Below are 24,434 nucleotides of genomic sequence, written 5' to 3'. Positions count from 1 at the left end.
ATTTCACTCAGAGGGCCTCTTCTGTTTAACACAAGCTTCTCACTTACCTATTTATTCAGTCATAGCTGGGTAATTACATCCACAGATCCTAATTGTGAACTGTCCTTACATTTGCAGGACAAAGGCTTCCTAAACATGCCTTCTCTCAGATTGTTCTAGGGTCTATCCCTCAGGATAGCCCCCTTGATCGGAAGAGGCCCATGATTCTTCTTTAAATCATGAGATAAAGATTCTAAAATCCAGGGAGACAGGCCACACAACTCCTCTTATTCTAAATGCTTGTCAAAGCCTGTACCAGCCCTCTGTAAAGTGAGCTGTTGGTCCCGTTGCTGACTTGATTGTTGTCGGCCCTGGAAGGGCCAGGGAGGTGTTCACCTACCCCCTTTTTAAGAGCTCACCTCAGGGGTGCAGAGTGACCCCAGAGTATCAGTGTTCTTCTGAGACCTTGCCGAACAGGCTCCCCTTACTCTTAGAGAAGGATGAGCAGCAAGCATGCTCTTGTTTAGCTATAGCGGCCTAAAGTAGAGGCTTCGTAGATGTCAACTGTTTGCCCTCAGTATAGACAGATACTTGGCTTAAAACTGACAGGCTCAATCTTCTGCTTCTAAGAAGAAGGAAAAGGTATTACGGGAAATGGTCAGGGTTTGGGCTCCTCCAAGCATGGCCAAGGCTCTTGTGGCAGGTGGGAAGTCCCATCAGGAAAGGAGGGGATCTGGACCCTGTTCTGTGATGTATACATCACCAGTGGACACTAAGACCACTAGCTAGGCTTTCTGGGCCTTCCTCTGTGCCACACCCCACAGGACCTTAAGGACAGTGCAAGGGACAAGAAGCTAATAGTTGGGGGGGGGGGGCAGTTGATGATAATAACCATTATTGGGGGAGGAAGCTGGTGGAGTAAGAAAAGGAGGGGCTGGGGCAGAGGGAAGATTCTAGGCAAGTCAGTGTGCAAGAGGGGCTGTGAGCAAGGGTTTGAGCCTTCTAGGAGCTAGAGGACTGATGTGCAGGACAGGGATGAGGTGGGTGGTGAGGCTGGGAAGGTCCCCAGAGACCAGCTCCTGGATATCCTTGGCGTCCCGGGGAATCAGGCCACTAAAATTGGCAGAGACATGAGGTGGCTGCTGCAGTTCTGTGGGTGTGAGGTGACCTGGGGATAGCACAGACCCTGGGGACCAACAAGCTGTAGGGATGAGGGACAAGGAGTAGAGAAACACCTGGGAGAATCCTACCACACAGGGGTCATTGTGTCCCCACTTTGGACAGAAGGCCTTGGGGCACCTGAGTCAATTAAGTGTCCAACACGATTTTGGCTCAGGTCATGATCTCAGGGTGGGGAGATTGAACCCTGCATCCAGCTGAGTGTGGAGCCTGCTTGGGATTCTTTTTCCCTCCTCTGCCCCCAACCCACTCTCTTTCTCAAGTAAACCTTAAAAAAAAAAAAAAAAAGGCCTTGTTACCATTTTTTAAAAGAAAACAAAGCCAGAAAAAGAAGTTACCTCCTCAAAGTCTCACAGGCAGGAGGTGGCAGAGCCAGGATCCAATCTCAGGTCTGACTTCCAAGCCCCCCTGGAGGAGCCTCTGGTGACATGTACTCGATGTAAGTCAGGGTCTCTAGCTGAGCCAGAAAGGAAATGCTTCAAGGCAGCAGTCTTGCCGGCACATCACCCAGCTACACAGGTGAGATCTGTACAACCACTCGTCAGCCTGCAGACATCAGGGAAGTCCTTGGCTCTGGTCTCACACAAAGGTCCAACAAGACGAGGACAAGTCCTGGGCACCCCGGGAGCCCTGGTGACCCAGGCCAAACACGGCCTCTCCATGCCAGCCATTATCGCAAATCTCCAGCTTCCAGCATATTAGAAGATGCCTCCTTACCACCCCGTGTGGCTCTAGTTCTGCTTGCTGGCAGCCCCTGGAGCCAAGGACTGGGTGCTCTGTCCGTGAATCTTGCCAAACAGCTACCACCTTCTTGTTCATCTTCTCAGAGAACCTCTTTTTCTCGGTACAGACCTGAAACTGAGCTGTGGCATGACCTCCAAGGGGTGAGGGGAGGGGACGGTGCTCTGGCAAACCTCTGATGGGGGTCCTGCTCCTCAGGTCCAGGGTCAGGGGCTTTCCACCAGCTGCAGCTGCGGGCAGTTTTTGTATCCCTTCTGAGGCTCCAGCGAGGTCACACCCAGGGAATGTGTGTGGCAGGAGTCACTGGAAGTCAGGGGTCCAGTTCCATCTCTGCCACTCAATCCCGCTTTTTGACCTCAGGGCAAACCCCTGCTTGGCACCAGTTACTGACCTCTCAGAACCGTATATAAAGGATGCTGGTGTTCACAAGGCAGAGTGCCCCTCATGAAGGGGTGCAGGAGAAGGGACAGGCACAGTGGCCAAGCCTGCAGGTGGTTCACACGATTGTGCCAAACCTCAGTTTCCCTGCCGCCATCCCCACCATCCAGGGAGGTAAGGATGGCATGAGGTAATGCCTGGCAGCCATGCTGGGTGTCAGGACACTTCCTCCCAGCACTGAAATTCTGAGACTGTTAAGGCTGGGGGCCCCTGGAGGGCAGGACGGGGAGGTATGGTGCTACTGCCAGGTTGCTATGGAGCATGGACGGGTCGCAAGCCACTCGGGCTCCAGATCCACCATACTTGGGTTAAATGAAGGGAGGGGCTAACTCTGTATCCTGAGGTCTCTCCTGGCTCAGATGCCCAGGGACCAGTCCTCATGTCCTGCTGGGTGCTGCCTGAACCATGTGGAGATGGACCTGAAAGCAAACCCGTGCCCTCCTGGGTGGAAAGGGCCCAGGCACAAAGTGCCCCCAAACGGATCACAGAACAAAGATTACGATAATGTCAAGTTTAATCTGCCAAATATACAAGTTGGACTTGTGGAGCATGTTTTGCCTGGGTGCTGCACAGTAAACAGAGGTTTCTTGAAATGATCAATGGGTAGGGTTAAGAATGGGCCCGAGCTCTGGCCAGAAGGGTGGGGATGGGGCAGGGAAGGGCAGAACGGACTGGCTGGAGACAAGCCATGACCCTCAGGGACCCAGGGGCATGGGCTCCCAGACAACAGCCCCTCTCAGTGAGCACCCAGGCAACACAGACTAGGGCTGGTTGTTGCAAACTTGTCAGCAGCTGCCCCACACACAACCACCCCCTACCGTGCAACCTATGGGACAAATGGAAGCTCCTCTCACCCCACCTCCCAGGCACCCCCAACGAGAGTTCTGAATTCTAAAAACAGCAAAAACACCCGAATGGTTACATATGAAACGCTCTCCCGCGTCTTTCTGTCTCAAAGATAGCAGCCGCCCCCTCCCCCCAGCCCTCCCTACCATCCCCCCAAATGATTTCTGTGCCAAGGTGAAGAGGAGACCCCAGGCTGCAGGGGTTCCTTGCCGTGAGGGGCTGCTGTGGCGGCGCCAGGGTGGGGCAGGTGAGACTCGGCAGAGGGCCTGGCAGCGTGGCCGGATCCCCGGTGCCTCCTCCCGCAGGCCGTGCTACTTATTCAGGGACAGCGACTGCATTCGTTTTCCCGACAAAGTCGCATCATCCTTTGCTGAGGGTGGGAAGGGAAGGGCAGGTGTTAGCACAAAACCACCCTTCCCCCCACCACACACACACCCCCGGAGCACAGCACTGTAGGGCTCAAAGACCTCAGAAAACATTCTGGGCAACTGGCTCAGCTGGCAGAAGAGGAACAGACCCAGGGAGAAGAGGGTTCCTGGGGGCGCCACTGCGCCCGACAGGGGCACCAACGCACAATCTACAGGGCAGAGAGAAATCTCTAACCCCACCCCCAGGCAGGACCCTGCAATTACACCTTCTCCCTGTAGGTGCTGCAGCCTCCAATAAGCAGCAACGTTCAAAGGGTTTAGGGTTTGTGAAGCGAGAGCTTCCGGTGGGAAGCTGGGAGAGCAGGCTATCTCCAATGCAGTGACAACCCTGGGGCAGCTGATTTCCCCTTCTGGGCCTTGGCTACCTTGTGAATTAGCGAGGAGGCAGGACAGCAGATCCCTAAGGGCTCTCGTGGTCCCCCCATGTATAGAGTGTATGAGACCAGGAGACAGAAGGTCATAAGCATTCGACTTATAAACCAGACCAAATCCCACAGCCCCCACTGCCAACCTTTGACCCCACTGGAGGGAGAGCATCGGGGAGGAGGGACAGCTGGGCCAGATTTCACCCAGGTCTGCACTGTGAGGTCCAGCCTGCCCCTGTCCCACCCTCTCAAGCCCCTCAGATGGACAGCGGTTACCTGAGGCAGCTCTCCCCACTGCACAAGGCACCAGATACCTTAGCAGGTCCTTGAGGGTCAGACCTAGCTGTATCCCTGAGGCTTCCATCAGATGCTGTGGACAGTGCTCTGCTTAGATTCAAACCCTTATCCAACTCCCGGCTGCTGCTGGACCCTCCCAGCACCCTGGGACATGGTGGGCACAAACGCCCACCACCCCTTGACATGAGAAAGGCACTTGCATATACACACAGGCTGGGCCTCTACCCAACAACCCAAGCCCATGCCATGGCACAATGAGGACACTGAAGTGCAGGGTTTGGTGGCTTGCCCAGAACCAGATTCAGGCAGCTGCACCAGGGCTCAGGACTTACCTTTCCTCTCTTCTTCTTTCTTCCTGGCAGCCTCTTCCCGCTGTTTCCGGATGATTGCCAGCCGGGCAAGGTCAGCTTTGGCTTGCTCTGTCTTCCCAGCTAAATGCATTTTCATGTAACGCTCTTTTGCTTTCTGCTTCTCGATTTCTTCTCTGTTTGGATAAAATGGTGTCACAGGGAACATCTTCCCCACCATAACCGGCTGAGTTGGATGCGGGAGCCAGATGAAAAGCCAAGTACTTGGGCCTGGGGCTCAAGTGGAGGAGGGTGCCCTGGCTGTGTGTGTCCCCTCTGTGTTGGGCACTCACCAAACAAACAGGCAGAGGCACAGCCTAGACTCTGGTGTACAGACTCAAGGGGCTAGAGGAAGTTCAACTGGTGCACCAGCTTCTCCAGATAACACAGGATGGGGGTGAGCTCAGCACAGAGTGAACAACATCTGCATTGTGGGGAAAGGGGTGCTGACTATGGTCTGGTGTCCACAATGAGAAAGGGGGATCAAAAACCAAGTGAACACTATATCCAAAGATGAGCAGGAGGAGGAAAGCACTGGAAACCACATTCTATGGGGGGTAGAGAAGGGAGTGGATCAAGTAGCCCAGATGGGAATCACACCCACCCAATCTCAGGTCAAGAGAACATGGCACATTCTCAATCAGGGCAGTTCAGATGTGCAAGAGGCTGTTCTCAAGGGGGTGAGCACCCATTGAGGAGGGTGTGGGAACAACAGCTAGACTCCCATAGGCATCAGTCACCAACCCAGTAGGTAGAGAAAGAGGTGATGGGTCATTTCTTTCCTCTGAGGATATTCCTCCCAAGCCTGAGATTCTGGAGTGGGCACGCTTTTTCACTGTGGTGTTGGATGGTCCCATCTATACCAGGTTCCTGGAAGAGCCATATATTGGAGGGGGCAGGGAAGCCCTGTCTAGCAGGGGCCTGGGAGAGGGACTTGCCCCCCCAGAGGCCTTCACGGCACACAGCATTGGGTAATAAGAAACAAAGCATGGGGCCTGGCCAGACAGGAGAGAAAGCCACCCACAGAAAGTTAGATAAGCAGATGTCTTACCCAGGAGACTCTGGACAGGAGACTGGACAAGACACTTGCTAGAGAAGAGACTAAAATACCTCTTAGCTCAGCAGATCCTACCCTGGGAGGTAGACGCAGAGCCAGGAGCCTCTAGGCTGAGCAGAAGAGATCCAAACCTGGGTGGGCGGAGTAGGGGGTGGGGTGTGGGTGGGGTGGTGGTAGTGGTTTTGAGTGGTGTGCCCTGGAGGCATCTAGAATGACTGATGAGCAAGGCTACCCAAAGTCTCTGCAAGGCTCCCTCAGTGAAGGCTAAGTCCCAGGGCAGGATGCTGACCTTTATGGTTTTCACTCTGCAACCTCAATAAGTGGGGGTGACAACAAGATCTCCTTTTTACTGGTGAGACAGAAGCTACCGGAGAGGTACCTGGAGCTCATGAGTCTTCCTTGTGGGGTATTCATAGACCCCCTCAGCCGTCATGGGGTTAGCACAGGAAGGTGGACTTAAATACTAGCAGCTCAGAAAGAAAAAAAACTGGGCAGCTTTCCCTAGAAGGCTTCAACCTCTTGGAGGGCCCCTGATGTCAGCTGGTGGCCATCCAAAGTTGGGGCACTACTTGTCTGGGAATGGCCGTGTGCAGGGCATTTCAGCACTGGACTGGGATCCTCGCACAAACCAAGAAGAGGCTCTCTGCAGCTCTATTTCCAGCTGGGACTGAGAGAGCGCTGGGGCAGCCAGCAGTGTTCACTGGGCTGCCTTCTCCCACCTGCCCCCCTCTCATGGCAGTGACACCAGAGAAGAATGCAGGCCAGGAATGGTTAGCTCAGGCTGGATAAGGGAAGAGTCCCTGGAGTGTGGTGCTCTGGAGGAAGGACTGTAGCATAACCCTCCATATCCCTGGCCATTACTTCAAAAACAACACTCGGGTCTGAATCTGCTGTTCTGTTTTTCCCTGCTGTGTTCCCATTGGTGAAAAAAAAATTATTTTTGTTTTGTGTTTTTGGCAAAGCTTCTATAGAACCTTTGGGGAATGAGATGAAATAAAGTAAATGCTCTAGTTGGAGCCCCCACTCAGCTACTAGGAACCTCAGAGCCCAAGAGGTGAAGGCAGGGGAATTGGGCGCCTCAGCCATTTCCCCCCAAGCCCCTAACCCCCGCCCCACCCCACAGGCCAGGCCCCTGCCCTTGTGCCCAGGTCCCAAGGCCTAGGAGCAGAGATTACCGTTCTCTCCTTGAAAGCTCCTTGGGCCCATCCAGGTCCAGTTGTGTGACCTTTTTGGTTGTCTGTGCCACCCGGTTAGGGTTCTCGATGTCGATGAGTCCCTCCACGCCTTTGCGCTTTTGCTAAGATAGGACAAGAAGCTGGCTGTTGGAGAAGTTTGGTCCTGCAGAGCCTCTGAGGGCCATGCCATCTCCCAACAGCCCGCCTGGATGGGGACAAACTCTTGCTCTACCCAACATGATTCTTGGCCTGAACTTCACAGGAGGAATAGCACTTAAGAGGAGTCTTCACCAGCCTAGGAGGTACAAGGACAGCGAGTGCACAGGACTAGAACCCAAGCTAGGCCAAGTCCCAGCAACCACAGGGGACGAACAGAGACACAGGACTAAATAATTTGCCTAAGGTGAACCAGGAAGCGGATAGTAGATGAGCTGAGAACCTAAGCCCAACTCACGAGCTCTCAACACAGAGCACTATATCTCCACTTCAAGCTCAGCCCCCGAAAAGTTTTCCATGGAATCTCACAGCTGACTGCAACGAGCACCACTGGATCCCCAGGGCAGGGCAGGCGAGGCCGAGGACATCCTCAGGACCAATTCCCATTCCTAGCCATCCCAACTGATAGGAGGGGGGTGATGTGAGAAGGAGCCATGAGATCACAATCTACAGGGTCGGGAAACCTGAACTTCCCATTTCCCTTAGGGCAAGTTCAGCAAGAGCACAAGTCCTCAATGTAGCAGGTTGGGTCCAAGCATCAGTCCTTGTTAACCCCAACTTTTCTCTTTAAATGACCGGAGGGAGACAGCTTCCAAACCTCAGCTAATCTGACAGAGCTCCAGACACCAACATACAATCCAGCTACCTAGAAACGCCTCCACTAGGAGGCTCCACATTCCACTGAGAGCACAAAGTGAATGTGCCTCACTCACCCTGCCCCTTCCTGACCATCCTTTATGCCACAGCCTCATGCCCCCTTCCCTCAACCCCCAAACCCAACCCTCCGCAACCCACAAAGAGCCCAACTCTAAAATGTGGTGTGAATCTGCCCACTTGTTTCCACTGCCATTGCCACCACCCACCTCAACACAAGCCACAATTTGTCTAGAGACTGGCTGCCATTTCCCTGCTTATATCCTCAACACCCTACCATGAACTCTTTCCAGAGAAGCCAAAACCGCCTTTTAAAAGCAAATCTGGGGAGCACCTGGGGGGCTCAGTCAGTTAAGCATCTGCCCTCAGCTCAGGTCATGATCCCAAACTTGGGATTGAGCCCGACATCTGGCTCGTGCTCAATGGGGAGTCCACTTCTCTGCCCCTCCTCTGGCTCATGCTCTTTCTCACCCTCTCAAATAAATAAAACCATAAATAAGTAAACAAAAGCAAATCTAGTCATCTCTCTCTCCAACTTCAAGGCCTCCACCATCGGCCTCCTACCCACAACAGTGAAACCCAAACCCTTTCAAGTGCCACATGGAAGCTACCCTTGCCAACTTCTCCTTCATCCCAAGCCACTCTGTATCCACCAAGGTACATCCCTGATTGGCCTCCTGTTCCTGTTCCCACCCCGGGGCCTCTGTGCTTGCAAATCCAGCCACCCGGTCTGTGCTGCACGACAATTTTCACACACCTGACTCCACCCTGTTTTTCAGATCTCAGTTTAAAAGCTACCTCCTCACCACACACTATTTCAAGTACCCATAATCACAGTTCATCTTATTCATGATACCTGCCACTACTTGAAATTATGCTGTTCGTTTACTTCTTTTTTGTCTGTAACTGCCCCCTTGGGGCACCTGGGTGGCTCAGTTTGCTAAGCATCTGCCTTCAGCTCAGGTCATGATCCTGGAGTCCTGGAATCAAGCCCTGCATCAGGCTCCCTGCTCAGCAGGGAGCTTGCTTCTCCCTCTCCCTCTGCCCCTCCTGCTGGCTCATGTTCTCTCTCTTAAGCAAATAAGTAAAATCTTAAAAAAATAAATAAATAAATAAAAAGAAAGTAACCCCCTTAAGAGCAAGGACTCTATCTGCATCTACCACTGGAAACGGTCATCAACAGGCACCTGATAAACATTTGCTGACTGAATGAGGCCAAGTCTCAGGCCTCCACCAAACACAGTACCTGGTAATCATCTTCCTCATCTTCACTCTCATCTGAGTCTAGAGATTTCTTCTCCTTTTTGGGGTCACCTGCAGCCCCATCTCCACCTTCTTCTCCTTGTTCCTCTTCTTCCTGTTTCAGAAATGGACAACCTGCAAAATCAAAAATGCACAAACCCCCTAGACTGTGACCCCTGCTCCCACCACCTCTAGTCTGTGGACCCAGAAAAATTAAGCCCCAGAAGGCTGGGGCCAAGTATGACAAGGGTCCGACTCTGGGACCCCGGCCCCTAGTTGGGGACCTGGGTCAGAGGCAGCCTATCTATTCAGCTCCACAGTCTAAAAACCATTCCCACAGTCCATCCTGGATGAGAAGTTCATCTCCCAGACTCAGAAGAACTCAGCTGTGGGGCTGAAAACCACAGTCCTGCTCAGCTCCCCTTCTGCTTCCCCAGCTGCCACATGCAGCTGCCAAATCATACTCGCTTTTCTGGACAAGTCCTCCCCTGCTCTCCACTCCCACAGTCAATGGTAGGCCAGCCACTCCAACCTGCCCATGCAGAGGCCTTGCTGTGTTGGCTTCCTAAGACAACACCCAACATGTCGCTTCCTTCCACCCTTCTTGCTTCCCCACCAAAAATATTCCTAACAAAAACAGTAGGTCCTTCCCCCTCCTTGCACTTGCCCACACATTCTCCAAGGTCCTGCTTAGCTGCCAGCAACTCCATCAAGCCCTCTTGCCCTCTCCCAGTCGGTTATGGCCCCTCCCCTTCTAGGAACTCCCAGGCACTCCACAGCAGTGTCACTCATCAGGTCTGACTGAACTCTTTTCAGCCCTTATCCATGCAAGGATCTAATGGTATGGTCAGGGATGTGGATGTGAGTGATGATGGAAACATTCTATTTCCTGACAACAGGCTGTAAAAAACACTGCAGGAATAGAGTAAAGTATTAAGCTCAGACTAGAGGGGGAAGGGTGAATAGCATCAGTGAGAGTCACAGAGGAGGCGACGTTCAGCAAGGTCTGGAGAAAGGAATAGTACTTTGCCTGCTAGGGGTGTGGGAAGGCAGGGCATCATGTCACGCTGGGTCTGGCAAGCAGTCTGGCATGGCTACAAACAAATGGGGCCTGCTGGGAACCTGAGCTATGGATGGGCTGAGCCTGGCAGAAGGACAGCTTCCAGAAAGCAGGCACACAGGACCAAGAACAGAGACCCACTAAGGCAATCACTGCTAAAAGAACAAAGTTCTAATCGATTCAATCAGAAGATGGCTCTTCTTTTCAGTCATTGGTTGTTCTGGGATACTTGCCTGCCGCCCATGCCCCATCCCCAATCCCAAACCTCAGGTGCTGGCTGCTTCTTAGGAATAGGTGGTCCTTGCCTGGCCTCTCTGAATGCCAAAGAGGCAGGGAATCACCCTGGGCCACTGGAGTGGCCTCGACAGGCATGTACTCACCCTGGCCTTCTGCTTCTCAGCCTGGAGCTGTGCGTCGATCTCCTCAGGGCTTGTGTACTGCCTTGCCCGGCCTTTGTGGCCTCCCTTTCTCCCTGCACAAGGATTAGCAATTTAGGAAGGTGGAAGGGAATAGGCTTCCTTGATGGCCCTGAGCCCCAGGGGGCTGTGTCCTGATGCACAGAAGCAGAGACCTCCCCTCCCCCTCACCAAGCACCACCCAAACCTATACTTTCCTACTTTCATATGTTCAAAGGGACAAAAGAGGCAACGTGTGACAACCTGAGGCAGCTCCAAACTGTATGCTGGATGTAGGTTCCTACAAACACAGCTCTGAGGGAAGGATATGGAGGAGGGCACACTGCATATCAGAACTGGCCAAATCCCATGGTTCCTTAGAATCCAAACACAGTGGGATGCCTGGCTGGCTCAGTGGCTGAGCGTCTGCCATCGGCTCAGGGCCTGATCCTGGGGTCTGAGATCCAGTCCCGCATCAGGCTCCCTGAGGGGAGCCTACTTCTCCCTCTGCCTCTGTCTCCCTCATGAATAAATAAAAAATCTTAAAAAAAAAAAAAAAAAAGGATTCCAAACACAGTGGACAAAAATGCAGTAAAAAACATATAACACTTATGCCCCTGCTGTCACTACAGTGGTTTTTACTTGGCAAATGTTCGGTCACAGCCATGCACTTATTTGATCCTCAGAATAAACCTATAGGGAGTCACAGCTGGTCTCGTTTTACAGACAAGTCACTGAAGATTCAAATCTCAGCTGCACCACTTACTAGCTTTGGGCAGGTACATAACCTTTGAGTCTCAGTTTCTCCATCTGTATCCTTACCTCCTACAGTTGTCACGGGAATGAACTTAACATACATACGTCTGTTGGAACAGTGCCTGGCACTGGATAAGCACTACAGAAACATACGCTAGGTTTGTGCCATGTTTGTTACTTTTCGGATAGAGTATTTTGACAAAAAGAAAACAACAAAGGCACTAGCCTCATCAGTGATTCACTGTAAATGTCAGAGAATACAATAAAATATTTCACATTCACCTAAGTGGCATGCTAGAAAAAAGACCCTAATAACCTACTGAGAACTTTCTTGAGCTTGAAGTGAGAAACATAGCTGACAAATTTAAAGTTGAAAATAAAACCAACTACCTTCTAAGAGTTAAAAATGTGACTAGTGATTAAAGCTCATCTAAGAGTATCAGTTTTACAGTCCAAGCCTCTTGAGCCAAGACAAGAGGCTGACTTAAAGCCATCAGCCAGTTTTACAGCAGGGTGGCACCTGTGTCTGCTGGTCCTGGAGGATGCTGGGTGGTTGTGGCCTCAATCCATTCCCACTTCTACTGGAAGCTTCGGCCCAGTTGATTTCCAGTGAGTGTTTCACTGAGCACAGAGAATCTGTAATTAGACAGCCAGAGCTTCTCTGGACTCCAGAGACAGCAGCAGAGATACCAACCTCCTCCTTAGTTCCTAGACAGCAGCTGCAGAGCCATAATTGGCTGCTAAAGACCACACCACCCATTTTTAATAACTACCCGGGTTCCCATGGGTGTCTCTGTTTATGCTCATGAAAGTCCTATTGTGTGATACCAAGCTTGCCATTAAAAAAAAGAAAAAACCTAACACCCTTTCTTGCCCTCTTAGTTTTCCAAGAAGTAGTAACAACTCAATACTGGCTACTATAGGCTCTCATCCCGCACACCTGCCTAGGGGATACTGACCTTAGTTTAGCCTACCATAACTTCTGTCAGAAGCTCCTTCTGCCTTTAAAAGTGATTCACAGTAACTTACTGGAAACAAGAGTGCATCCTTTTCTCTAGGGGAATTTTGTAGTTAAAAAAATATATATCTTTTCTTTAGTTTTTGAAGTAAATCAACACAAGCAAGAAATGCAAATCTCATCTGCCCATAAAAGCTTTTCACAAGCCAAAGGCCAAGTCATTTAACCAAGATATTCAGCATTTTCTAACTGTAACCTCTAACCTTGGCTCAAACTATCTGTGAAGTAGGACTTTAAAAGCCAGAATTCTGGAACCAGAGGGTTCATTTAGCACCCTCCTTTTGCAGGACCAAGATCGAGAAAAATGGAAGAGACTGATTCCACAGATGAAATCAGTAGGGAGGTAGGTTTAAATGGATTCGACTCTGTAAACCCCAATATCTCTGCAAGTAAAATCAGGAAGTCATTTAGGTTTGAAAAAAACTCCCAAGATTTCCTGTGGCTGAAGCAGCTTAACCAACATGACACATGAGCTACCGCTATTAACCGAACATATGTTCTGTGCCAGGAGTTAGCCAGGCACTCTGAGTGCTCTATTTTTTTTTTTTTTTTAATGACCTCTTTCTCCAGCTCTCCAAGCTAAGGGTTATTAGCCAAGCGCTCCAGATGAGAAAAACAGAGTGGAATTAAATAATCTGTTCAAGGCCACAGGGTTAGACAGTGACACAGCTAGACTTCAAGTCAAGAACTTCTGACTCTTAGGGGAAAGAGAATGAAGGACTGTCTACCGTGGATCCTCGGTCTTCTTGGACAAGAAACTGACCAAACCCTACAAATAGTGCTTAGCGGACACTTAACGATGGCCCGGCGCTGTGCCGCGCACTCCACGTGGATCACCTAGTTTAAGTCTCCCATCCGTACTATGAGGTAGCTACAATCACAAACCCGGTTTGCAAATGAGAAAACCGAAACACAGGGAGATGAAGCGCCTGGCTCAGAGGCACACACGCAGCCGCTGCCGAACAGGGGCAGTCAAAGCTAGGTCCGCCAGGCGCCAGAACACCAAGTTCTCTCACGAGGCAGGCCCGGCTCGCCCAGAGCTCGGGAGGGCCCACGTTTTACGCGAAAGGCAGACGAGCCCCGGCACAGGCGCGGGACGCGGTGACTCAGTCCCCGGCAAGCCTACAAGGGGAGGGAACTCCAGGTCCCCCAGGCCAGCAGAAGCGCGCCCTAGATCCGGCCTTCCGTGCCGGCGAGGAGCCGGAGGCCCCCGAGTCTTCTCCTAAGACCCCCGGAGGAGTAGCTCGTGGCCACTCCGGTCCTCAGTTTTTCCATCCGGACAATTGGGCGTCGAGGCCCACACCTGGCCCTCAGCCGGCGCGGACGTCCTCCCTCTGCGCCGCTGTCCGAGACACCCGCGGGCTGAATGAACAAGAGGAGCCGGACTCGGGCGGCCCCTCGAGGCCCACAAGCCACGCGCACTCGCCCCTCACCTCCTTTAGGCATCGCGGCTCCGGCGGCTGCGGCGGCGGCGGCGGCGGCGCCTCGAACTGACACCGGAACCGGAAATGCCTCGGGCTCGACTTCTTCCGCCCGGCCCAGTTTTCTTCAGCGCGCCGCCGCCGTCGCCGCCGTGCCCCCGAGTACCGGGGACCTCAGGGAAGCCGGCTCACGGAGACTGTCCCGCGGGTCGCCTGAGTCCAGGCTCGCCCGGGCGCTGCCCAGGCAACAGTGCCTCCAGTCCCCCCGCCCTGGGGAGACGTGTGAGCCTGCCGGTCTCCCCGCGGGATGTGAGGGCAAAACGCAATAGCGGCTGTAAAATTCTCTACAGGCAGAACTGCGGATACCTAGGATGACGCAATCTCGGCGCGAGGTGGGGAGCGGCTCCGCGAGGACCTCAGCCTGGAGAGATCGCCTGGGAAGCGGAAGCCGTCGGTAGCGAAGTGGCGGCTGACGGTGACGGTGGTTCAGGTGAGCGTTTTTCTGTGTCCTCCAGTACCTTGGTAACAGCTAGGGCCAGGGATCGGAGGTCTGCACCGGGCCAGAAGCGATCTGAGCGGCTGGCCAGGGGCAGTTTCGGGCCCCTGGAGCGGGAGGTCAGAGGAGGTGGTGCCTCGTTCGTTTTGCCCAGGGTATGGGAGATTTGAAGGTTCTTCTGCTTCTAGGCTCCCCCTCCTCCCGCTGCTTTCTTTGCAGAGAACGTTTTCTGTGTAAATGCTCTTTGTTCTTTTGTAAACCTAGCCTAGATGCCGTCGTCTCTAGGGAGCCTTTCCTGTTATTCCGACCGTAACGTTTTCCTTCCCTAGCTCTGAACGCCTTTCCACTCGTTTCTTCTGAGCGCTGCCACCTCTTATTCCGCCTGCCACCTCTTGATCCAGTTGCTTCCTGCCTATTACTTCCCCTGGGCTGTTCTCTGGCCCCCAGATGGACCAGGCTCTCGAATTTCGCTGGATCATAGCATGTTGGTCATCCCGTATCTTTGTCTTCTCAAACCGTGCGCGCATTTGGGCAGGGTCCAGATTCTGTCCATCTCTAGCTTCAGCGCTGGAGAGACACGTGCAAAGACCACTGGTTTGGAAGTCAGGAGCCCCCTAGTCAGAACCATACTCAGGTAGTCCTCAGCTGTGTGACCCTGACTCTACCCCTAGAAATTTTATTCCTTAACTGTAAGGTTGTTAATGGAGAATTGATGAAAGGACTGGGGGAGGGGGGCGCTTTGTAAACTCGGAGTCAGGCCCTCCACGGAAGGGACGGACTGATTGAGTTTGGGAGAGAGGAATCTGCTATGCTTCAAAGTAGGAGGTAGGTAATTAACCTGAATCCTCTGTGCCAATTAGGAAATGCAATGTGGTTTGAAATACGTTTCATTTAGATTTGTACTGGATGGGCTTTATATGACTTGCCTTTATATAACATTTTTCTTGGGTTTAAAAGACTTTTTGGCAATCCAGCTAATTCACTGCCCTCATTTTATAGACAAGACTGAGGACCAGAAAGGGAATGTGACCTCCCCAAAGTCACAGAGTAATTGGTAGAGCTGGACAAGAACCTAAGCCTGTAACTGAAGAGACCAGAGGTCTTTCTGTTACATTCTTGGGAAGCAGACGGTAAGGTACTTTGGCTTTACACCATCTTTTTCCCTTTTAAGCCCTCATTCTCTCTGCTCTCCCAACCATAGACCTTCTCACACTGTATTGTAATTACCTTTTCATTTTGTTTTCTTGCTAGAATTTCACTTTCCCAACGACAGAAGTTATGTCTTATGGTTTGTTCTATGTTCCCAACATCCAGTCCAAGGCCAGGCTCATAGGTGATGTTAATGATAACAACAAAAATTTACTAAACATATTTAATACAAGCATATTCCATGTAATTTTAATGAGATCTTCACGATGGCCCTCTATGCAGATTTTACAGATGAGGAAACAGATTTAGGGAAGTGAATGTGCACCAAAATAGTGGCTAGTGAAGGCTTTTGGGGATCTTAGGTTCAGAAACCAATCCATTTAATTTTCCCTCCCAGATCTTTGCAAATTATCTTGTGAGAAAAATGCCTAAAGTCAAAAGAAGCCGGAAAGCTCCCCCAGATGGTTGGGAGTTGATCGAGCCAACACTGGATGAATTAGATCAAAAGATGAGAGAAGGTGAGTGGGGTAGTTCCTAACTGGGTGAGCTGCATCTAAGGGTCACAGGCTCAGATGTCTCCAGGGACCAGGCATAAATGCAAGTATCATATGGGAAGAGCCAGTCAGCACCACTGTGGCTTCTGGGCACTGACCTGTTTTGTTTGCTTACTAACTCAGGAATATTAGGAGTTCTGGGAAGTAGGATGGCACTAATGAAAAGGTCTTCAAAAACGTTTTGGAGCCAACTTAATATAAAAGCCTTAGAGAATAAAGATCAAATAGTCTACCTATAATCATTGACTGTTTTGGGTTAGGTACATATTTAGGATCTTACGTTTACTTGGAAAATCCTGTCCTTTTTCATTTTCACATTTTCAGAAACAACGTAGTCCAGATTTTCCTTGCAGGTCTCTGACACTGTTTTTATCATTTTGTTTTTGCATAGTCTACTAGTTTTCCAAAATGTACTATCTTCAGTTCCTTCAAAATGCTGTATGATCCTGAACTTGATGAATCAGTGTAGCATGTTTTTAGAACTCCTATCTGAAGCCACAAGCATCTGTTGGCCTTACATGACGAACTTACTGGATTATTTTCTTTTCATTGTTTTAAAAGAGCAGGGATGGAAGAGGTGCTTGGGCTTGATCTCAGGATCCTGAGATAATGACCTGAACAGAAATCAAGAGTTGGATGCTCAATTGACTGAGCCACCACCCAGGCACCCCTAAATAACTACTTTTGTAAGGACTTTGAATTAGTTGAAAATGAAGCATAAACACTTGCATAATGAACATTTAACTAGATTTTTTTTAAAGAATAACACTTAAAAATAATTGTTGCCAAGGTTTTGAAGTTAATGGGACATTTCTTTTAAAGTTCTTGGCATTAGCAAAGCAGCAAAAACCTAAATGTAGTCTATACCATGATGCCCCTACTTCTAGCTTCTCTTCCTTCCCTCAAACATGGCAGGACTCTGCATCACCCATTGAAAAATGCATTCCACTTTGTGTGTGAACCTGTACAAAACAACAAGAATGTTCACATGGTCTTATGAAAATGGGCCTAAAAGGGATTTTAAAAATGAGAGTGCAGGGATCCCTGGGTGGCGCAGCGGTTCGGCGCCTGCCTTTGGCCCAGGGTGTGATCCCGGAGACCTGGGATTGAATCCCACGTTGGGCTCCTGGTGCATGGAGCCTGCTTCTCCCTCTGCCTATGTCTCTGCCTCTCTCTCTCTCTCTCTATATATATATATCATAATAAATAAATAGATAGATAGATAGATAGATAGATAGATAGATAGATAGATAGATAGATAGAATGAGAATGCTGCCTATGTTTAAAAGATCAAGAAACAACAAAAGCACAAGGAGGGAGGCTCTGCTTCCAGCTCCAGCCTAAGGAGAACCATGCCCTTCCCTCAGCAGCTTATGCAGCCACTGCCTTTCAATACTCAACCCAGGTGATCTGATGTCTTCTCTAGCCTAAATAGGAGACTATACCAGCTGCCTGTTGAATGGCCCCATTTGGACGTCTCAAACTTACCATTTCCAGAACCGAATCACTCACCCACCCCAGAGTTGTTTCCCTTCTGAGGCCACAAACCATGGAGCCGTGCTTGACTCCTCTCTTCCTTTCTTCCTATCCAACCACCTAAGACATCCAGATTCCTTTTTTTTTTTTTAATTTTTATTTATTTATGATAGTCACACACAGAGAGAGAGAGAGGCAGAGACATAGGCAGAGGGAGAAGCAGGCTCCATGCACCAGGAGCCCGATGTGGGATTCGATCCCAGGTCTCCAGGATCGCGCCCTGGGCCAAAGGCAGGCGCTAAACCGCTGCGCCACCCAGGGATCCCGACATCCAGATTCCTAAGAAGAGTGGCAGAATGAAGAGGGAAGGTTTGTTACAGATGTGTGAGACAAATCAACAAAATACATCTGATGTTGTTTGGGCCTTAATTCAGACACACCTGTCAATAAGTGTTTTGAGGCACTCCATGAAAACTGAATAGGGACAGAGTATGGGTGCTAGTAAGGAGTAATGGTTGGTTTCGCTGTGTGTGATACTGGCATTATAGACCTTTTTAAAAATCTTTGATATGTTAGAGATAATACATATTATGAATGCGATACTTGATGTGAGATAATTTTAAAATATTCTAATTCTCCACCCTCAAAAATGGGGAGAATCAAATAAAATAACAATAGCTGAATGTTAGTAATTGATGAAACTGTGTGATAGGAATGTGGCAGTCCACTCTGCTGTTTTGTGTGTATTTTAAATTACCCATAGAGAAATGTTAGAAAATCCATCAGTCTAAATTTTGATTGCTTTTAAATCCTACCACCTGGCCCAAGCTACCCTGACTTCTCACTTGGAACTGCAGTAGCTTTCTGCTTCTCTCTACAGTCTTCTCCACAGGGCAGTCAGGGGGGAGGGTCAGATCACTGTCTGCTCAGGACCCTCCAGTGGTTCACCTCCTCTTCAGAGCAAAACCAGTCATTCTGTGGCTTTCCAGGTCAAATACTCTCTCGCAGTTCCCTCTTTAGCTCTACCTTCTACCTCTCCCTTACCTCCTACCCCTAGCTGCTGTTCCTTGATCCCCAAGTAGTCCTGTCTCCGGGCCTTTGCATGGGCCTTTGCATTGCTGTTCACTCTGCCTTATAAGCATGTTTGCCCCCCCCTCCCCTTTCAGATATGCTTAACATCAAACCTGTGACTTGACGTATATATTTTATGAGATTAACAATAACTTAACGCCTGTTACCTCAATTTTTTTTTCCTGTGAGAACTTTTAAGATCTCTCTTAGGAACTCACACATACACAATACTACATTGTGAACTGTAGTCACCATCCATAGGACTTCTAACAGGAAGCTTATACCTGTAACACCCTTCACCTGTTTCACTCAACAAGCCTCCCCCCTCCCCCCTTGGTTTCTTAAAGACTCTGATCAGATGTCCCCTTGTGCCTTCTTTGATCACCTGTATAAAAGGTCAGTCCCCACTTCTGTATTTTCTTCTTCTCTGTGGCCTTCCCCACTTACCTCCAGGTGCTGATGCACTTCCCTGCCCTGGAACGCAGCTCCAGTGATGCTCTGCTTGCCCCGCTGCAGGACCTCCGGTGCCCAGAGCAGGGCCTGAGCTATAGCAAGCATGCACTGTGCACTGGCTCGGTCCTCAGTGCCTGCCCTGAGGATCACAGAATCCCATTTGTGAATTCTATTTCCTAAGTAATAGAATGGCCCCAAAGGTGGAGAAATGGAGGTAGCTTTCTTGACCACTCCTCACCTTTCTCCTCTGCTCTAAAAACTGAGTGGAGATGGTAGACAAAGATCAACTTATAACTGCTAACAGAAAGAGAATTGCCACTTCAAATAATCATGTTTAAATCATGTGGCTTATTTTTTATCTTTTTTTAAAATAACAGCTCTATTGAGCTAGAAGTCTTATTCTATAAAATTTGCCCTTATACAGTGTTAAGGAGGGTGTTCAGGATATTCAGAGTTGGACAACCATTACCTCCTGAAGAAAGCCTGCACCCTTTAGTATTCTTCCCCCCCCCCCAACGCCCCCCCCACGCCGCCATCTCCCCAGCTCTCTCAGTCCAAGGCAACCACTGGTCTTTCTGTCTCTGCAGACCATCATCTAGTAGGTGGGCTTTGGGGACTAGTTTCTTTCATTTGGCATCATGTTTTCAAAGTTCCTCCGTGTTGTAGGAGGAGCCAGTACTTCATTTTTTTTTTTTTTTTTTTAAGATTTATTCATTTATTTATGAGAGAGAGAGAGGCAGAGTCACAGGAGGAGGGAGAAGCAGGCTCCATGCTGGGAGCCCAACGTGGGACTCGATCCCAGGACTCCAGGATTGCGCCCTGGGCCATAGGCAGGCGCCAAATTGCTGAGCCACCCAGGGATCCCTTCATTTCTTTTTATGGCTGAACAATACTCCATGTATGGGTGGGCTTCGTTTATCCATTCAACAGCTGATGGATACCGGGATTGCCTCAAATTTTGGCTGTTGTGAATACTGCTACTTGCACATTCATATAGGAGTTTTTGTTTGCATGTGTGTTTTCAGTTCTCTGGGATATATTCCAAGCAGTAGAATTACTAGGGCATATAGTAACTTGAACTTCCTGAGGAAGAGGCCAGACTGTTCTCCAGGGAGGCTGCACCGTGTTACATTTCCATCAGCAGCAGCATATGATCCAGTTTTCCCACATCTTCAGTACTTGTTACTGCCTTTTTGATGATAGCCAACCTAGAAGGTGTGAGGTCGGATTTATTCTTTATCCTTAGTTATTAAAAAGAAACAAAAAAAAAAAAACAAAAAAAAACTGTATCCTGTGAATACTACCTGCCACAAGAAGACAAACACACACCTTTTTCTCCTCAGCTGAAACAGAACCTCATGAGGGAAAGAGGAAAGTGGAATCTCTGTGGCCTATCTTCAGGATCCACCACCAGAAAACCCGCTATATTTTTGACCTCTTTTATAAGCGGAAAGCCATAAGCAGAGGTAATTAGCTAAATTCGCTCAGCCTCACCAACCTGAGTAGCTTTCAGATTTACTTCATGGTTCTTGTTCTTGCAACCTCAGTAAATGTTGGTTTTCTTATCACTAAAAAAAGCGGGGAGGGGTCAGGGCTGGCTAAATATTCTTTTTAATGAAGAGCAGTGATGGGCCAGGGCTGGGGAAGCTTTGTTATACCATGGTCTGATGCTCTTTCCCCTTTTTGACAGAACTATATGAATACTGTATTAAAGAAGGCTATGCTGATAAAAACCTGATTGCAAAATGGAAAAAGCAGGGGTATGAGAATTTATGCTGCCTGCGCTGCATTCAGACACGGGACACCAATTTTGGGACGAACTGCATTTGCCGGGTCCCCAAAAGCAAGCTGGAAGTGGTAACGTTTCTACCCCTCTAATGTCCAATGATTGAATTTAGAGATTACTTTTTCAGTTCAGAAGTCTGCCCTAGTTGATGGCAGAGATTCAACACAATTATGCTGGGTGTCCTGCTGGTCATGCCCTAGGGAGGCCATGTCCCTCTCCTGAAGAATCCGTGTTAGGCAGTTTGGCAGCAATCGTTTGTTAGGTCTAGGGCCAGTCTCAACTGCACCCTTGGGCAAGTTACTGAATTCCTTCCTCACATAGGAAGTGGGGGTGAGGAGGGCTGGGTCAGGGGAGGCATTTCCATTCTTACCCTCCTGTGCTCACCCCAGATACTTTTCTCCAGATCTCTTTCCCTCAGATTAATTACATTGTATTGCTTCTGTAGAACTTTGTTCTAAAACTAGACCTGCAGCTTGGCAGCTCAGGCATGGTGCTGTATGTGTAACTGAGCCTACAGCATATAAGCCTCTCTGAAGTAGAACTGCAGAAGGAGGCAGTTACCAGAATGTTCACCTTAGTGGCCTCTGAGTACGGCCCCTTGGCTGACCATGGTGGGCCAGCTGGGCAGTCAGGCCAGCCTGCCCACCTCCCAGGTGGCTACCTTTCACACTAGTGCCTCACCACAGGTCCCTTCCTGCTGCAGACCAGTTATATAGTCTATAGAGCTCTGGGCCGGGGACTTTAGCTCAGCAGGCAGCTCTGTCTCCCTGAATCATCTCTAAGGCCAGGGAGCAATGAACATCGAATGAGGGCCCAAGGATATCACATTCTTCCTGAGGAAGAATCTGGGTGCTAGTTTTCTGGTGGGAGCAGGAAGAAGCGGTAGAGTGCCTAAGCTCCCTGCCAGGATTCTATGGTGGCATTTGGTTAGGGGTGCTGCCCCAGCCTTGTGGCCAGAATAGAGCTTGCTTTCAATTTAGTTAGGTTTCACCATCTGATCTTGTTTGCTTAGGTAAGGGCCTTGCTCCTCAAATTAAAAAAAAGAAAAGAAACACAAACCATAGCTCTGGGGCCTCTGGCTGTTGGGCAGGCCCTCAGCCAAACATCCGGGCACAGCTGACCCAGGGGGAAAGACTCTTCTGCCATCTAAATTCCAGTGCATATCTTCTGCCCCAATAAGAAAGTTCCCAGGGATCCCTGGGTGGCGCAGCGGTTTGGCGCCTGCCTTTGGCCCAGGGCGCGATCCTGGAGTCCCAGGATCGAGTCCCACGTCGGGCTCCCGGTGCATGGAGCCTGCTTCTCCCTCTGCCTGTGTCTCTGCCTCTCTCTCTTTCTCTCTCTCTCTGTGACTATCATAAATAAATAAATAAAAATTAAAAAAAAAAAAAAAAAAGTTAGTTCCCAGCCTAGAGGGCCTGAGCCTCTGACACTGAGCCCCCTGAGCAGTAGCAGACCCACTTCCAGCTCACTGCAGGGTATGTCATGCTCATTTCACAGAATAACAATCATTCACGTTTTATTCCTTTATATGGGGCAAGTGTGTGCATTGAATGTGCATAAATTAAATGCATAGAGTTGTAGCTTCAGTGTCAATAGCAACTGTTTGCATCTGTCGCAGAAGGCTTTCTGAGGAGAGTCCTGAAGACAGCGAATGTCCCTTTGCCATCCTTGGTGGGAGGGTTCCGTGGGGCAGGGGAGGCATGTGGCAGGAGTGCAGTGTCTCAGCTATCCTCTGTTGCAGGGCCGGATCATCGAGTGCACGCACTGCGGCTGCCGGGGCTGCTCTGGCTGAGGTCCTTAGGCCCTGACCCCTCTTCACCCTGAACTTTGGACTTCTTGGGTTTCTGCCCGTGGTGCCACCCTCTTTCCTAGGAGCAGCTTTTCCTGCAGAGCAGTGCTCCTGGCCTGAGTTGGAGCATGGTCTCCGTATGTAAAGGCTTTGGTGTTTATCAGTGATTTGTAGAAATAAAACTTTAAACTTTCTGGGTTCTGCATTTATTCTTTCAGAGGTAGCAATCTGTGGAACCCAGGGGGTAAGCGCCAGGCCCTAGAGATCAGTCACCCATGGACCTCAAGCACCCTATTGGTGCTGTGTGACTGAACAAGTTCACTTTCCTTGTCCATGATGGGGGACGACACCCAAAGACAAGGATGTGACCAGAGATGGGGTGCCAAGGTGGACCAAGCTGCTCTTGGACCTGCCATGAACTTGTCAGGCACCTTGGGCCCAGTGTTTCTCCTTGTAACTGCCTGAAAAATGCTGCAGCACTTACTCTAGGCCGCACCCTTCCTCTGGCTTGAGGCCACAGGAGTACACACATAGGCCTAATGCAGAGAGGCTCCTAGGGCTCCTGTAGAGCTCTATAAACCACACACTCTGCTCCTTCTCTGCTGGAGGCCCCCAGCACTTCCTGTCACCTGCCTCCAAGGCTTCTGTCCATATCCGCCTCCGTGGTGGACTCTTGGTCTCCCATGGGCCTGATCCGGAACTTCTGCCACGGGTGGGGGGTTTCCTCTGCTGGCATCGATTTCAGCCACTGCTTATAGTAAGCTCGGAAGCCATCAATCTTCTCCAAGTAGGTGTTTTTCTCTTTGTACTATAAATGGAAAAGCATGGACTTCAGAGGAGCCATTAGTCACTGCATGCTACCCACAGCTAATCCCAAACCATGGCAGCTGACTCAAGCCTCAGGAAAGCTGTTTGTGCTTCTAGGTGGTTAAGGGGAGAGGGCAGAAGAACTGTTTGATACCTGAGTAGCTTACTGTCAAGAAACACAGCTGCTGTGGGGCAGACCAGATTCCCATCTAACAATCCCTCCAAATATGTGCTCCTGTGCTACACCCAGGGATGGCACCTCAGCCCAAGCTAGAATCCCTGGGTGCCACTAACTGTCTCTACAGCCTGAGTACCTCCCCTGTGTCCTCTCAGCACTGCTGCAGTGGTCTGCAGGAGTGGAGAAGAAAAGGAGGAAACAAGGTGGGCCCAGCAGAGGCCAAAAAAAAGCTGGTAAAGGAATACAGAGAAAAACACCAAAGAGATCCAAGATCAAGACTATTTTTTTTTCAAGATCAAGACTATTACCACACAATGACAAACAGCTGTATTCAAAGATTTAATGATTCTAAACTTGTATGTACCTAATACAGCCTTGAAAGTACGTAAAACAAAAAGTTGATGGTCACAAATAGAAATAAATCACCTTCCTAAGGGAATATGAATGTGACCTGAATCCAGTAAGCTTTAGGCCTATGGTGGTCTGGTGTCTGAATTGAACCTGAGAAAATCCCCTGAGGACTCCACACCACGGAGTAGACAAATCTGCTAACTAGAAGATACTTGTAACGTGGAACAAAAGATAAATATACAGAACACAAAGAACTCTGAAAAGTCACTAAGACAAGAGTCAACCAACTGCTCAAAGATGCCCAGCTATGCCCTCTCCTGGCATACGCTCTACTGTCTCCTGAATTCTAAGCCTTCACAATGGCACTTGAGTGTTGCACCTGCATAGCTGTCCCTGACCCCATGCCTGGGTGTGTCCTTGCCCATCTCCCTCCACACCGGGGTGGTGTTCCTCCATGATGCAGCTGCTCTGGAGGCACAGGGTCTCAATGGACCCTAAAAATGAACCCCACAGCCTATCCTTAGAACAATAAGGAAAGAAGTGGCTATTAAAAGTAGATTCTGGGCAGCCCAGGTGGCTCAGCAGTTTAGCGCCGCCTTTGGCTGAGGGCCAGATCCTGGAGACCCGGCACTGAGTCCCACATCAGGCTGCCTGCATGGAGCCTGCTTCTCCCTCTGCCTGTGTCTCTGCCCCCCTCTCTCTCTCAATGA

At 50.0% G+C, this 24,434-nt stretch overlaps 3 protein-coding genes across 13 annotated transcripts in view; 1 reads left to right on the top strand and 2 right to left on the bottom strand.

Annotated features, from left to right (window-relative positions):
• Positions 1-2,833: 2,833 nt before the first annotated feature.
• Positions 2,834-13,772, bottom strand: PDAP1 (PDGFA associated protein 1). Its single transcript, XM_038539434.1, has 6 exons — positions 13,627-13,772; positions 10,405-10,496; positions 8,969-9,079; positions 6,853-6,974; positions 4,606-4,757; positions 2,834-3,553 (listed from the first exon to the last, which is right to left on the bottom strand). The coding sequence occupies exons 1-6, from the start codon at positions 13,637-13,639 to the stop codon at positions 3,495-3,497; spliced, it is 549 nt and encodes a 182-aa protein (XP_038395362.1). The 5' UTR covers positions 13,640-13,772; the 3' UTR covers positions 2,834-3,494.
• BUD31 (BUD31 homolog) lies at positions 13,764-22,534 on the top strand. Of its 6 annotated transcripts, none has more exons than XM_038539436.1 (7): positions 13,765-14,104; positions 15,110-15,240; positions 15,362-15,443; positions 15,657-15,777; positions 20,157-20,279; positions 20,504-20,670; positions 22,341-22,534. In XM_038539436.1, exons 4-7 carry the CDS (start codon positions 15,684-15,686, stop codon positions 22,389-22,391), a joined length of 435 nt encoding a protein of 144 aa, XP_038395364.1. In that variant the 5' UTR covers positions 13,765-14,104; positions 15,110-15,240; positions 15,362-15,443; positions 15,657-15,683; the 3' UTR covers positions 22,392-22,534. The 6 variants fall into 6 exon arrangements, with proteins under 6 accessions (XP_038395368.1, XP_038395364.1, XP_038395366.1 ...); XM_038539438.1 differs by having other exon boundaries at positions 15,110-15,245; XM_038539437.1 differs by lacking the exon at positions 15,362-15,443 and having other exon boundaries at positions 15,110-15,245.
• ATP5J2 (ATP synthase, H+ transporting, mitochondrial Fo complex, subunit F2) overlaps positions 19,596-24,434 on the bottom strand; it is a 57,742-nt gene continuing 52,903 nt past the window's right edge. For 3 of the 6 annotated variants that reach the window (XM_038539368.1, XM_038539372.1, XM_038539371.1), the window contains exons 9-10: positions 23,022-23,196; positions 19,596-20,021 (exon numbers count right to left, since the gene is read on the bottom strand). In XM_038539368.1, coding sequence (XP_038395296.1) covers positions 19,996-20,021; positions 23,022-23,196 — 201 coding nt within the window. In that variant the 3' untranslated portion in view covers positions 19,596-19,995. Of the gene's footprint in view, positions 20,022-22,098; positions 23,197-24,434 lie in introns of those variants that run through there. The other 3 variants (XM_038539374.1, XM_038539369.1, XM_038539370.1) reach the window with 2 other exon arrangements.

This window comes from Canis lupus, chromosome 6, assembly GCF_011100685.1.
Source record: "Canis lupus familiaris isolate Mischka breed German Shepherd chromosome 6, alternate assembly UU_Cfam_GSD_1.0, whole genome shotgun sequence".
Taxonomy (NCBI): domain Eukaryota; kingdom Metazoa; phylum Chordata; class Mammalia; order Carnivora; family Canidae; genus Canis; species Canis lupus.
This window is presented reverse-complemented; position numbering and strand designations above follow the sequence as displayed.

What these genes read in the sequence shown, in the direction of transcription:
- BUD31 (XM_038539440.1), top strand. Translation starts at nt 15,684, where the DNA reads ATGCCTAAAGTCAAAAGAAGCCGGAAAGCTCCCCCAGATGGTTGGGAG. An exon ending in AGATCAAAAGATGAGAGAAG is followed by an intron (nt 15,778 to 20,156) that starts GTGAGTGGGGTA and finishes TTTTCTCCTCAG; the next exon opens with CTGAAACAGAACCTCATGAG. An exon ending in CCAAAAGCAAGCTGGAAGTG is followed by an intron (nt 20,671 to 22,340) that starts GTAACGTTTCTA and finishes CCTCTGTTGCAG; the next exon opens with GGCCGGATCATCGAGTGCAC.
- PDAP1 (XM_038539434.1), bottom strand. An exon ending in CTGAGAAGCAGAAGGCCAGG is followed by an intron (nt 9,080 to 10,404) that starts GTGAGTACATGC and finishes TTTCTGAAACAG; the next exon opens with GAAGAAGAGGAACAAGGAGA. An exon ending in GAGCTTTCAAGGAGAGAACG is followed by an intron (nt 4,758 to 6,852) that starts GTAATCTCTGCT and finishes TTATCCAAACAG; the next exon opens with AGAAGAAATCGAGAAGCAGA.